General features: G+C 34.7%; 1 protein-coding gene across 6 annotated transcripts in view; it reads left to right on the top strand.

Annotated features, from left to right (window-relative positions):
* Window positions 1-15,581, top strand: part of LOC149063669 (small G protein signaling modulator 3 homolog) — a 77,854-nt gene that overhangs the window by 48,508 nt on the left and 13,765 nt on the right. For 5 of the 6 annotated variants that reach the window (XM_089255811.1, XM_089255809.1, XM_089255812.1 and 2 more), the window contains 5 exons: window positions 101-159; window positions 2,504-2,597; window positions 6,465-6,547; window positions 9,004-9,052; window positions 10,001-10,086. In XM_089255811.1, coding sequence (XP_089111937.1) covers window positions 101-159; window positions 2,504-2,597; window positions 6,465-6,547; window positions 9,004-9,052; window positions 10,001-10,086 — 371 coding nt within the window. The remainder of the gene's footprint in view (window positions 1-100; window positions 160-2,503; window positions 2,598-6,464; window positions 6,548-9,003; window positions 9,053-10,000; window positions 10,087-15,581) is intronic. The other variant, XM_089255813.1, reaches the window with a different exon arrangement.

The following is a 15,581-nucleotide window of genomic DNA, read 5'->3' as shown; positions in this document are numbered from 1 at the left end:
TTTATTTGTGTGTGATTTTTTTCCCTTTTAGTTTTTGCTTTTGCAAAGGATTAATATATATATATTTTTTCATCTGCATCCATTCCTTTACACATTTTAGTATTCGAGTGCTGGAGATGACTCTGTGTCTGAGACTATAACAGATTTGGTTAGAGGAACGTAAGTTTCAATATTTTGTTATCCTCCCCCTTTCCACAATATTTTATGCATTGAATACTGTACTGACGTGAATTTAACACACACCCTTTTTCTCCAATGCAATTTTTTTTTTCTAAGTGCCCATAGGAATAAATAGGCCAATGTAACGCTGGATAACATTCAAAAGCATTTCTCTCAGACCCCTTTATTTCATAATAAACACAATAAAGAAGAAACAACAATTTTTAGGTAAATAACATGGAAATACTATGAATTTCATGTTTTGACACTCGATGGGAGGGGGGACATCTTCAGAAGATAGCTATATGACCACTATCATGGTGGGGTTAGTTACAACATCTTAATTCCTGGTTGCTCAGAAGAAGAAAAATATAAAAATATATGTCAATCACAGTAGTGAGGATGAAGCAGAGTAGCTGCATGTAAATCCAAAGCAATGCCCTGATTAACTGCTTTATAAATTGAGTTATTTGATTGATGTATTGGAATTTTTTTTAACTTCCAGCGTGAAATTAACCAAAACCATGGTAACACGTACAGTAGTGTTGATTTTTCATCACTTTTAAAAATACAGGGTGATTTAAAGTTCCCATGTTCTGAGTATACTCATCCCAGATGCAGCCAAATTTTCAAGATATCTTAATGAGACCATGGGAAAGAGAGATTTATGCAATATAAAAATAGTTCAATTTTTGACCAACAGGTGAAAAGTTGGCAATTTTTTTTATTGTATTTCCTTTTTTCCCCTTGGTCCATATAATGTATACAGAGTGATTCAGAAAAGATGGGGGAAAACTTTAAGAGGTAATAGTACACGCCAATACAAGCAATTGTCATCAAAGAATGCATGGTCTAACATGAAATGCAAACGGCTGCTCCGCAAGCATTAAAATGGCATTCATGTTGAAATTTATTGGGAGAAGAAGAGCACCATGCATGCAAATGTAACTTGGGGAACAAGAAATTGTATGAATATCTGTGTCACAGTGAATAGAAGGCGCAGACGCCAGCCCTGTGAAGTTATTCTAGCATGCAACTGTTCTAGTAGTTGTAGCATATGGGATAATGGTGCATTTTAGTAATATTGAAAAAGTAGACATGCATTTCATTTGTGGAGCTGTGAACAGAAGTACCACAGAAGCAGCGCAAATGTACAGTGAGTGTTTTCCCCACAGGCAGTTGCCAAATCCGAAAACATTTGCGTGCTTGCATCGGCAGCTGTGCAAAATAGGATCCTTTCTTGCTTCCCAGTCTGATGCAGGTCGTACAAGGACAGGAAAACAGGTGTGAAGATGAGATTTCCCCAGGTTACATTTGCATGCATGGTGTTCTTTTTCTCCCGATGAATTTCAACAGGAATGCCATTTTAACACTTGCAAAGCAGCCATTTTAAAACATGCTAGCACTTTTGCATTTCATGTTAGACCATGCATTCTTTGATGACAATTGTTTGTATTGGTGTGCACTATCACCTCAAAGTTTTTCCCATCTTTTCTGAACCACCATGTATACCAAATTTCAATGGAATATGTCCACCAGAACGGGCGCTATATAGGTGTGAGTAGTTTCAATATTCTGGCACTGCTCAGATAATAGTGCCCATCAGTACACTGACATGGATCAGACCTATGTAGTGCCTGTTCTGGTGGATGTATTCTATTGAAACTTTGTATATATGCTATATGGACCATGGGGGGGGGGGGGGGAGAGAAATTCAATAAAAAAAGTAAAATTTTTTCATCTGGTGGTCGAAAATTTAACTTTTTTTATTTCATTTCATAAATCTCTTCCCCCGTGGTCTAATTAAGATATCCTGAAAATTTGGCTGTATTCAGATAAGCAGTTTTTGAGAAAAACTTGATTATAATCACCCTGTATAGACCTATTGACTGATGGTAACAAATTAATATCACTGATTCAGATCCCTAAGATCAAAATTTAAAAAAAAAAAATTGAATATTTAAAAAAATTTAAATATGAAGAAAGGAGAAATGCTTTCATATGCTGTTTTAATCACACATTGTATTTGTTAATTTAACTGCATTTTGATGGTTGGCAACTCAAAATTTCTCTGGAAGAGATTCCTTGTGACCTTCCTCAAACCTTTTGTGCCCCCCTCCATCCTTTGTATGTCACTCAGTGGACTTTATCCCCGCTTTTACCACTTTTTTTTTTATAAAACCTAGCTTTCACCTGAGAGGGGCTGGCTTTTATGTTTTGGTGTTTTAACACAGACGCATGCATCCTTATATCATTTTGAGTAAAGTATCTGATGATATTATTATAAGCTTAATAAAAAAATTTATTGCTGGGAAAAATTGTTGCTATAATTTTTCATTTTCAGTCTTTGTCCAGCAATTAAAGCTGTTCTTGAGCATGGAATGAAGAAATCATCGATACTTGGTGGTCCGTGTCACCCATGGCTCTTCATAGAGGAGGTTTGTTCATTTTACTTATTTCTTTTTGAATCAGTTATTTCACGTTGCTATCAAGGTTTTGTTAAATTCTCTAATCAAATTAATATGAGAGTTTTTAAAAAAAATCCATATTTCACTCTTTGTGAAATTTTGATCCACTAAATTTGACAAATCTTTGGCAAATTTATATACATGGTGTTAATTCAAAGTCATAATTCCCTTTGCTGCTTTTTTACTGGCGAACCTGTGATCTTAGAGGTATACTTTCAATTAGAAAAAGTATCCAAATGATATCTAGAACTCTGATTTGTCATTCATGTTGCATAGGGTTGTGTAATCAAAATTAAAAAAAAATAATAACTTTTTATACGGGCACCCTGTCTTCAAAAGCACAATTAGAAAGTTGTTGCCCTGTCTTTCTTGAGGCCAGCAAAAAACTTTCACATTTCCAAGTGTAATATTCGCTGAGATATTTGAACTCAAAATTGGAAAAAATAGAAAAGAATGGTGTAATCTGATGGACAATGCTTCTTTTTCCTCATTTATGCTGTTCTATCCCAACTTTTCACGGTTTTTATAATTCAAACACCTCTGCAAATATTGCACTTGGAAACATGATTTTTTTTGGGGTCTCAGGAGAAATGGAAGCAATTTTCTTATTGGGTTTTTGAGTATAGGGTGTCTTTATAAAAAGTTATCATTTTTATTAGTTTTACCAATAACTAATAGAGCCTCCTACAACATGAATGACGTATCCAAGTTCTACACATCATTTGGGTACTTTTTATAGGCAAATTTTTTCAGTCACCTAGTTGGGCAATTTGCCTGTTTTGTGGCCCTTGTATTTGTATTTTTCTAATTGAAAGTATGCCTATAGGATCAGCGGTTTGCCAGTTCAATGCAGCAAGTGGGAATTGTTGAATCACCCTTTACAGCAGTGCAATAGATAATATTTCTGATATCTTGAATCTTTCAGCTCATTTTTTTCCTCCTTTGAATACGAGTTTTAAGTAGCAATTATTTATAAATGGGAAAGAGTTTTTCATGCTTGATAGCCATTGTTAGTTTGAGTTCATCTTCAACATGTCCGTGATGCAAGTATTTGGCATCATCATGTTCAGGAACGGATTAACCATTAAGCAAAATAAGCATGTGCTTAGGGCATCAGGAGAAAAAGGGGCATCACAAAAAGTTATCGAATAATATTTTTATTAATGTACAATTTTTTTTCACAATATCAACCATTTAGTAGAAAGTCCTCAAAGATCATATTGGAAATGGAAGTATCTTACAATTCTTCTTTGACGCACGATGAGGCACATGCTATTTCCATAGCAACACTATTGAAATCTTAAATCTAGAGAAACTAATAATATTGTAAACTAGAGTCCACACACGTTAGCATGTGTTTTGTTGTTTTTTGGTTTTTTTTAATTTTTTAAATGTGATCCTCACGTATTCCTAAGAGATCTGTATGATCTATCCAGGGATTTTGTTAGTGTTAATCCATGCCGGAACCAGAATTTGAACCCGGACCTGCACAGTCAGAAGTTAGCTCCCTAACCACGTGGCATTCCTAATAGTATTATAGACTCCAGATAGTCACGCAGGTAGGAACTGTACCATCCAAATGCGGATTAAAAATTAAAAATATTTTTGTAAAAAGAATTAAAATAGCAAAAGTAAAAACTTTAATATATTAACAAAAATTAATATCGGTTAATTTAAAATCCTTTTTGAAGGTTAATAACTCAAAATTTCTCTGGGAAGATTCCTTGTGCCCTTAAAAGATCTATCTTGTGTAGTACATTTTTGATGGGTCCCTTATCTAGCTGACGTACCTGCCTTCCGATTTGCATACTTACTCTGGAAAATTGTAACCAGATGTAATTCTAGATCGAGAAGGCACTGAGTAAGTCAGGTTATACAGACTAAGAACATGAACTTAAAACATGCGGGTCTGCAGGTATGCTCTTATATATGGATCATAAGTGTATCAACTGAGTAGTTTGACCCACTGTAGAAGCAAAAGAAATGCTACTAGATCTAGATTACGAAATCTAGATCTCTGAACTCTCTAAAACTCTGAAAATGTATCAGAAAAAAATGTCCTCGACGGTAGTGATCAACCAAACATAAAATACAGTAGAGTCTCAATAATTTAAGTCCTGAAATTTTGGAATTCTAGATAATCTGAGGTATGCTGGAATTTTTTAAAATTCCTCCTAAAAAAACTTTTTTAGTGAGAAATAACTATTAAAAAAAATTACCTAAACCTTTTTCACTCCTTAACGGAATTCAGAGGAGTAAAATTAAATTTTTATGTTTGAATCATGCATCTCGATGCATATTGGCCAACATGCTAATTAGTCACATGTTCCCATTCACCTCAGATTATTGACACTCTACCGTACTTGTGGGTAATATTGTGACCATGATTAGGTTCAGTGGTTCCTCCTGAAGCTGGTTCGGACATTCTAAAAAACGTTCAATGGGAGAAAATATCTTCGAATGTTTTGAAAGACTATGTCTTTTTGGAAGATATATGAAAGGAAAAATTCCAAAATTTACATTTTGGCAAAAAATAAAAATAGTGATAATAACATTAATTTGCATTTCTGTGGCTTGCTCAATTCTCACAAATAAGATGTAAAATTTATTTGAATTCTTAATTAAGAAAAATTTTAAGGATAAGCTACAGAAATGTAACTTTATAATTTTGAAGCTAGAATTATGTCAAGCATTGGAACAAAAATTTACAGAATAACAGGCTTCATCTCTACTAAAAGTAGAAGCAAATGTGTTATATGTAGCTTTGGTTTTGAAGATGTCGTCAAAGACTACAAAAAGTGAAAGGGAGGACCTTTCAAGCAAATGCAATATGTGCTTAGAAATATTCACATATTCTATCTACTTCTGAAATATAAAACTTTATTTAACGCGTTTCTTATGGGTTTTATTTTTCTCCAAGTGATACATTCAATGAATAGATAGAAGGAAAATAAATACAAATACAACGCCACAACAGGCAAAATGCCCAACGAGGTGGCCGAGAAAAAGATGCCCATAACAATATGGATGTCATATATTTTGATAATACAGCAACCCAATTAAAAATTCAATTAACAAAAATTATGAACAATATATACACGTGATAAATATCATACAATGCCCATAAAGAATACTTATGGTTGTCTTATTCTAAGTATGGATAGCTTCTCGATTTACCCCATGTTTATCCTATTTCTTTTTAAACGTGTCAATTGTGTTACAACTTACTACCTCCGGGGGTAAGCTATTCCATTTATTAACAACCAAATACTGCAAGTATGGTCACCCTGGAGAGAATTGGCAGTATCTGATATTGTCAATTCTCTGCAAAAAAAGCTAAACATGAAGAAAGTCTGAAAGTAAAAATTATTAGCCTTCAAATGTACAAAAATTGGGCAATTTCATGAAAAGGGGAGGGGGGCAGCAAAATTACTCAAGTGCTTAGGGCCCTCAAGGGTCTTAATCTGTCCTGATCATGTTTCAACAAACAGTGTTGGGGGAACATTAAGGGTGAGGTCAAACACTGTGGAATGTCCAAAAAACTCTTTCCTATGATGGCAGACATAAAATCATATTGGTAGTGTTCTTAAGGATATGCAAAATTTTCTCGGGGTGGGGGAGGTGTTCAGATTTTCTCTTTCTGAGGGTGGTTTTACTTTTTTTCCTGCAAAATAACACTATACTCTTAGCACAAGGGGGTTAGAACCCCAAACCCCCCTTTGCATACGCCAATGGTAGTGTTCATATGTATTTATTATTGAGCAATTATTTGTAGATTGTAATCACATTCATTTTGTGATGCCTTTGCTTTTTTCAAGAACTTAAGTTGACTTTTAGTTTTCATTTCAGGTTGCGAATAAAGAAGTAGAGAAAGATTTCAATTCTGTGTATTCAAGACTTGTTTTATGCAAAACATTCCGGTGAGTTAATTTTTAATACAGTCTACACCATTTAACATCGGGATTCTTGGTCCCTGATAACTATATCCGACAAAAGTCCCATTTATAAGTATAGTAACCATGCATCCCGTTTGGTTGAATGGGACGTATGTTGAACTGGATTGGTAAAACGGGACGTATGTGGAACTGGATTGGTAAAACGGGACAACAGTTTTTTTTGCCCATATAATTAGTTTCAAAAAGTTCAATCATTTCATTTTTAAAACAAATTCTATTCCATGACGAGACCTCTTTGTTTTTTCTTTAAGCTACAATTTTACATTTTTGTTAATCAGCCAAATGAGGCGTCAGAATGAATTTGTGTAATGTAGATCACTAATTACAATATTTTTTTAATGTACACAATACGTTTCATAGATTCCTTAAGAAAATCTCTCAGGAAAAGAAATTTGAATCTTATCAACTGAAAGAACTGAAGGAAAGTGCTTTGGTTTTGTCATACATTCCCCTTCACTATAGGAAGGTCATTGAAAAGCAACCCCACACATATATCTATCACAGCAAATACTACGGACTGATTATGGCATTAAATACGGAAATGTTTGTCAAACAGTGGAAGGGGAAGAGAACACCTTCTAGCCTCCTGCACAGTCTTTCCAGCCTGATTACGATAAGTTACAGGGAAAAAAAGTATGATTCGTTAAACTTTAGCTTCAGGATGCTAAAAGAACCTTTCGATAGAAAAAAATTTGATTGCATTATTTGAAATCCAGATAACTATAAACAAATTTTTTCCCATGTAACAGTATTGGTCTGTTCCGTGCAAAAAGTGATAACAATACTCGAATAATAACGTTATCCGTGATTATAATAAGTGGCATTGACTGAATAACAATCCATGTAATTTTTTTTATAAATATCATACAAATTTAGTTGTGAAATTTTCACAATTGAGATATTGGGTTTTGTTGAAGAGAATTTTAAATCATCAAAACTGTCTTTCATATGAATATTATAGTTAGAATCTATAGACTACTTTACTGCACACCAACTCTGGTCATATATCGCCATATGGCAATTTTGAGTTCGGTGGGAAATGAAGGTGGTCTCCCCAGGCTCGGTAGGTAAAGAACTTGTTTCTGACGTTCTATGCCCGGATTCGAACCAGTGGACCTTGACGGTAACCTTCATAGTGGAAGATCTTACCACTGCATCACTTAGGCACAGAATCTATAGACTGAAATAAAAAGTTTAAGATAATATAATTTTATTCATTTAATCAAAATACAGGTACAAAATATTTTGAGGCTAAGCTGGCTTGTGAGCCTCAAAAAATAATAACCTTTATGTGTACAATAATAACGCAGAGAGGGCTCCCACTTGTCCTATTTTTTTACCGAAACTTATCAAAAAAATGCATATAATTGATTTTAATTGAGCAGGGAATCATTGATATATTGTCAAATATTACAAATGTTGTAGATTGCAATTGATGATTCTGTCAAAGCAGAAATTGCATCGTTTTCAAAGTTATTTGGAGGGGGGGGGGGGAGAACGTATGTGGACCATTTAGTTTATTAATTTTTTGTTTGCTTAGTTTGAGAGTTCAACGAGTAGAGTAGTTGTTAAAAACTTCTGCCTGGTTGAAAAAAAAAATCGTATTTACTACTTGATGGTCTGAAAGATGGGACAAAAGAGATGAGACAAGGGGTCCAGAGACCCATACTGGTTAATACATTGCAAGTTTATAATGAATACTAATAAACACTTACTCATTAGTGAACAATATCAACAAACTAAAATGGAAAAAAGAAATACAATTTTTAAAAAATGCAAAAGAAGGGATTTAAAAATTAAAATTTCTTTTTTTTTGCATAATGGTGGAAAATAAATACTGAATATATTTTTTTCGAGTACCTTTATATGATGGAAACCTGTCTATAACTGAAAATAATTTGTCTGTTTATACAGGTTTCACTGTATATTGGGAGGAGAGAGACAAAAGAATTATCTGAAGTTGTTAGTGCACTGTTTTGGCCAAAAATTGTTTTCCTTTCCAAGTCATTTCTGTAATTTTGCTTTGGATTGAGTCAATGTTATGGGATACTGAAATAGTGTTATGGAAAAAAAAAAATTTAATAAAAATGTTTTTATTTCTTTTATATTTTTTTGTATGATTATGTTGTTTAAGGGGGCTACAGTCCATCCCTACTTTTTAGTCCTTTTTTCCCCATCTTTTCTTTTTATGAGTGAGAGTCCTGAATGATGAAAAGAAAAAAAGCTTTCTATCTATATATACAAGTTGATTGCAAGCATGTGTCGGTTTTTAACATAGTCTGAATCTCCATGAATTTCATCACGTATATATAATGCTATCAAATGCAAAAGAATTTTTCCCTTTACAAGTACATTCATACTATAAAGTAAGTTCTTGCCTTTTTATTTATCATTCAAAACATTTCACAATTTATTGACAGGCTTGATGAAGATGGTAAGGTTCTTACTCCAGAGGAGATGTTGTACCGGGTGAGTTTCTTCTCTGTTTTTGAATATGGATGTGAGGCATAAATGTTGTCAAACTTTAGGTATTTTAAGTTGTTCAGTTAAGTTGTTCTTAACAGGGGATGCCACGGTTGAAAACTAATTAAGCATTAAAAAGCTAACAAAAAATTAATCATTTTCCGGGTTTGAGATGAAAAAAAAAATTTTTAATGTTGATTGTGTTGTTGATTCAGGAAAATTGAAATTGTAAGTAAAATTGAATTCTTCATTTCATTAAAAAATATGAACCATACCAACATTTTGAAACCTCAATTTTCTTGTTTTTACTTGTAATAGGACTGTCATGCATAATTTGCATTGCAAAAGATTATTTTTTGGTTAGCGATTATACTTGTTTCCATTTTGATTCAGGAAAAATATTATTAGTAGCCATGGTATTTTGTGGTTTGTTTACATTTGTACCTTGCGTTATTAACATGTAGCACTTAGATTTGATAGCGTTGTCAGCATGACAAAAACATTTAGTCAAGTGTCGAACATATATAAAATATATTGTTGTTAGAGAGGGCTGGTATTTTCATCCATGAGTAAAGAAGACTGCATTTACTATTTTTCTCTTAAAAGTTTGAAAAATCTGAAAAAAAGTAATTTTTTTTACAAATGAACGTATATATAATTATACATTTTTTAAAATTAATTCAAAAAGAAATAAAGTTAATCAATTGTAACAGAAACGATTATTTATCATTGCCAAAAAAGGAATTAAATAGTATTTGAAAAGATTATAAAAAACAATTGATAAATAGCTAATTAGAAGTTTTCTAATGAATTGTAAAATGCATTTTCCAAGAGGGTGCGAAAAGGTAAATGGTATTGCATTGGGGATGCGGGAAAGAATAGAAGTTAAGAACCACTGTTTTAAACAATCGAGACATTTAATTTATATGCATATTATTATTCAATATATTTCAGTCTGTTCAAGCTGTAAACCTGTCTCATGATGCAGCAAATGCTCAAATGGATGTCAAGCTGAGATCATTAGTCTGCATAGGTTTGAAGTGAGTACTGCTAATTGCATAACATACTCATACATCTGTTAATGCAATGTTGAGATATCTGTAATTAACACATTGTGATTGGGAAATGATGGAAAGGCATGGATTTAATCTGCCATGTGTTGTTGCATGATGAGACTTGGAAAAGGGGGTGTTTTATATTCACAAATGCTGAAGATTGTAAGCATGGTGTCTGGGAAATACAGTTTAATCATGAGTTTGCCCGAGTGCAATGTGGGCCATATTCCATATTTTGCCCAGGGTTGCTTTTGCCAGTTTATGATAGCTAAGTTATTTCCTTTTACCACTAAGTACAACCACTACTATCACTCACAACAGCACATACCTCTCATTCATTTAACCCTTACAGCGGCAATGACTTGATATCCCGCCTAACTTGATGCCTTTCATTTCGGCAATCACAAAATATCTTGCCACCTTAAAACCCACTTACTTTGGCAGTCCCGAGCCCAGCTACCGCATTGAAGTTGCTCTCACTGTCGAACATTTTTTTATCATCCATGCACAACATGTTGATCAACTGCCAGTGGGCGGAGTCAGCTTTTGTTCAAAGTCTGATAACAAAAGAAAGAGACACAATATTTTCCCCTTTCCTTTTGGGGTAGCATAACATATATGCTTAGAGAATAAATAACAAAAAATGATAGTTTTTTCCATTCTATATTCTTTTTTAACTATTATTTTCGGTGTTCAGGAAAACCATTTATCAGCTCATGCAATCAGGTAAAAAAATATTCTTTAAAGTAGGTGGCAATTTCTAGAATGTTTAGTGATTTCCACTGTGGCAGTTATAATGTGAATCAGGAAAATTTCAAACACCACTCAAACGGTTAAGAAATTTCTAATATATTCATCTTCTATTAATTAGTGGAATGTGCCAGAAAATGTGATGTTGAAAAATGTGTATTTATGGTGTTGTGATGTTAAATATGAATGTGTCGGTTGGTTCAGCGGACCACCACTGTGGCGACGGTGAGGTTCGAGCCCCACCGGTGATGAGAGTCCGTCGCTATGACCACTCGACCACCACAGCGACTGGTCCCTAGGTACTACTACTAAACCACACATGCACCTTGTCCATATTCCTCTACGGAACCAACGTATGTGTTATGGACCTAATGTGAAGTTTGTTTCTGTGTAATGCTTATTATATGTGGTCATGTCATCAATTTTTCTAACTATTACTGAAGTGTAATGATTGAATCGTTGTAGGCCTATTGCTCTTTGTGGTGAGGCTTTTTGACAAGATCAGCTCGCATCATTAGAATTTTTTTTGCATAATTAACAAGGTTTTTTGGAGCAGAAAGGTTCCTGACCAGGTTAGGGAAACGAGGTTCATTGCTTCCTAATGGACAGGGTTTACAGCAGTGTTCTTCAACCATTTTGTGTTCATGCTGCCATCTTTCATTTTCTGAAGTAAAGATAGAAATGTTTGAATTTTCATCGTATGTCAGTATCGTATTGTAGGTCTGCCTGCTTTATAACAGCTGCAGACCGATGGGAAATATGAGAAATAATTTGCGGACTGAAAAATAAATAAATGGGAAAAATAATTTGAGGACATGTAAAAAAAAAGTAAGTAAATGGAAATAAAATTTGCAGACCAGCAATAAACATATGAAAGAAATAATATCTTGATCAGAAAAAAATAAATTAGTGGGAGAAATACTTTGCAGACCGGCAATAAATAAATGGGAGAAATTATTTGCAAAAGACCAGAAAAAATAAAATAAATTGAAGAAATAATTTGTGGACCAGCAGAAAATAAATGTGAGAAACAACTTGCAGACCAACAAAAAGATAAATAAATTTTAAGAATAGTTTGCAGGCCAGCAAAAAGTAAATGAGGAAAAAATATATATAATTCTCTCTACATGATTGGCACCAGTGGTTGAAGAATACTGGTTTACATCCCTACTATTGAACCACATATGTGCCTCATCCACATTCCTCTGCAAAACTTTTAACGAATCGGTACATGCTAGAATGCAAGGCTGTAGCGAGGGGGGACTTAGGGGTCAGGTCCCTCTCCCCAAAATGAAAAAATGAGCAAAAAAAGAGGGGGGGGGAAGATGACCAAATCTATTGATCTATCACTTTGGTCCCCTTCTGAAATGAAAGTGGTCCTCCCGCCGAACGAAATTTCTGGCTATGGCCTGCTGGAATGTGCATGCATGTGTTGTGAATCTAACGTGAAGGTTGTTTCTGTGTAATGCTTGTTATGTGCAAAGACCTGCCATCTGTCATCAGTTTTAGTTTACATAACTTGAACTTAATATTCCTTACAGACCCTCTAACGTAAAGGGTATCTGTTGGAAAAGTAGCAACATCCTCCCTAGCCCATCAATCTATTCACCCCACCTGACCAAACATAAGAACACTTTTTCGAAGTATATGGGGGTAAAAAAATTAAAATATCACATATACTCGTGTATAAGCTGAGATTTTTTGTATAAAAATTCGTTCTTCAAGTGGAAGGGTCGGCTTATACTCTGGTCAATTTTTTTTGAGAAAATATCGATCCTCGCAATCAGTAGTCATTTTGCAGTGGTATTCAAGAAACCTTCATTATTGGTATGGGATATGTTCAAATCCCACAGAACCGATAATATCAAAGCCGAGGCAAAGAAATTGAAAACATAATTGGCTTTGATACCAGGTTGGCTAACGTCGATTGTACAGCCTTTAGATGTGAGCATCAGCAAGCCTTTCAAAGACTATTTAAGGAATTTGTGGATAGAATAGATGAAATCCAATGATAAAAAAACTCCAAAAAGTGGTGCCTTGAAGAAACCTGGCATTGGCTTAGTGTGCCAATGGGTATGTTATGGTGTTCTCCCCAAAAGATATATTTTACCATAACAATTTTATTTATGAGAACTATGAACATTTTTCTCCTTATATTAATATCTTTCAACACTTTGGCCAGTGATTCGAATAGGGCATACAGAGCGTGGTTACCTTGACCACAAAATAACCCTTATCAACGGGGAGTGCTAGTGCTCCATCTTAATTAACATTTACCACATGAAAACAAGTAAAAAAAAGAACCAAATTACTACAAGTCACACATACACATTTATAATAGTTGAGATAATTAAATTTTAATTACTTTTCTTCCTCAATGAGATATTTTAACAATACAGCAGCATCATTTAAAATACTTCAGAACTGACATTGAGCAAATTCAAAAGTCTCTTATAGCAGAAAATAAATACTTTTCCAACATCAACATTTAACAAAACTTTACTTTAAACAACGAAACAAACAGAATAATCTCGAAAATGTGCATTGTCATAGCGATCATTAGAATTAAGACACATTAAAGAAATTTCTACTTAACTGAAATAATTCAACGGGGGGAGTTTGATCTAACCTCAAAGAAATCATGATATTAACAAAGCTTAACAAATTTCCAGATCACCGCCACGAACTCAAAATAAATGGTGAATGAGAGAGAGAAACAAAGAGGAAAATACCTCACATACTCACAAATTCTGAGTGACTCGTCGTTCTGCCACCCAGGGGTCAGTGTTCCTGCCACAGTTCTTGGATCTCGAATCAAGTTCTAGGGGCATCGGGAAACAGGCAGCCTATCCAAGATAGGACAAAACTCTCCGGATCCTTCTCAGGCTCTGCTCTGGACATGGTGACAGGCTTCAGGATTGCCTCGGCAACAAAATGGAGAAACTACTGCGGTAGCGAAAGCAACATCTCGCGAGAACGATTTCACATTACTAACATCAAATTTACCGCGTTTTTCTCGACGAGAGAAAACACGGAAGACTGAACCAAGACTGACCAACGACTAACCAAAAACTGACCAACCCACCGACGTTTCGAGGGTATAAGTAAAATGAAAAGTGGGCGTGGCTTCGAAAATGCGCACACTTTGATTCGTGGCGTAAATTTTTACGACATCAATTTTGACCAATTAAGGTGAAAGGGCAAGTCTAAAATCCGGACAAAATAACGCCCTGAACGAAACTTTCTTCCTACAGGGAGACTCCTCTGATCCCAAGGACAATGCACTAAATGTTATACAAAAAGGAAAACGCTTAATTACGTACACACATCATTAAAAAAATACAAATTAAATTTTACCATTAGATGGGAAATTAATTCCGCGTTCCAATGATAGGTCACATGACATACTTTGACGCATAATTAATGATACAGGAAGAATTTCGTCATATGACAAAGAAAATTAAAAAAATTAATTAACACATGATTTTAAATTCAAGATGACACATGGAATACACTTTCTTGAATTATCTAAATATCTTCCAATCAGAATTATTATTCAAATTCAACGTTAACAAATATCAACGGCACGTGTGTAAGTTTCCATTTTAAAAAAAAGAAATTATTAATGAATTACTTAATTAATGATTCCACAAAATAGATCAGCATGTATGTCTCATCCTCCAGAAAAATTCTGATGACGTTGCAAAAAGTTTCAAACACGAAAAGCGGTAATTTTGTGTGTTTCCCTCCGCAAAAATAAACAAACAAACAGAAAAAATATTCTCTCCACGTCACCTTCGTGATCGGAAACGAAAGTTCGAAAAATGGCCATCTCCTGCTTCACTATCCTGGAACAAATTTAAATTTTTACAAACTCTTAATTTTTCCAACAAAGATGCCTCAAAATCGGTTCACTGTTGACACCAAGGAGCAAAATTTCCAGGGGATTAATTTAGAATAATCGGTCAAAGTCTACGATATCGAGATCGTGTGGAAAATCAAAAATTTCGAAAACACATACCGCGTGTACAAAAAATAGGTGTGTAACCTACTCGTTTTCCCAACTGAAAAAGGACAACAAACTAATTTTCTTACAACACAAAACACATTGCAGCGTCCCTTATGGGAGTTGCTTGCCCGGTTCGAAATATCCAGCAATAAAGTGGCAAACGACAAGTGGAAAATGATTAGAAACAAACTTTCGTATGAAATATTATTATTTATTCAAATTAATTATATGGGTTAGTTAATTTTAACAATGGATTAGTATATCTTAGAGCCCTCTATTTGACGTTAGCAGTAAAGATACTGGCTCACCAATTGATGATCAACAACAGTCAACTTGTGCAGTGATCGGACATCCGATGTTGTTAGCTTTTCCGTAAATACCAGAGGAGTTTTCTCAGTTGAGAACCGGAACACCTTGATCAGTTCCTGGGGGCCTCACGGTTGAGGGCCGGACCACCTTGCTCAGCTCCGGGGGGCCTCTTGGTTGAGGGCCGAACCACCTTGATCAGCTCCAGGGGGCCTCTCGGTTGAGGGCCGAACCACCTTGATCAGCTCCGGGGGCCTCTCGGTTGAGGGCCGGACCACCTCGATCAGCAATGAAGAACTTTGGCTGTGAAGATTGTTTTATAGTTTGATTCCGGACCTGCCGGAAAACGGATTCAAATAATGTAGATTATTGCATTTTAACAATTCAGCCTAAGGCCAATAGATACGGTAGTAAG

Source organism: Pholcus phalangioides, unplaced genomic scaffold (assembly GCF_987345545.1).
Source record: "Pholcus phalangioides strain wild (caught in Gottingen) unplaced genomic scaffold, Ppha-v1.0 ptg000172l_1, whole genome shotgun sequence".
Lineage (NCBI taxonomy): Eukaryota > Metazoa > Arthropoda > Arachnida > Araneae > Pholcidae > Pholcus > Pholcus phalangioides.
Note: the sequence above shows the minus strand (reverse complement) of the source record. Positions and strands in the feature narration are given on the sequence as shown.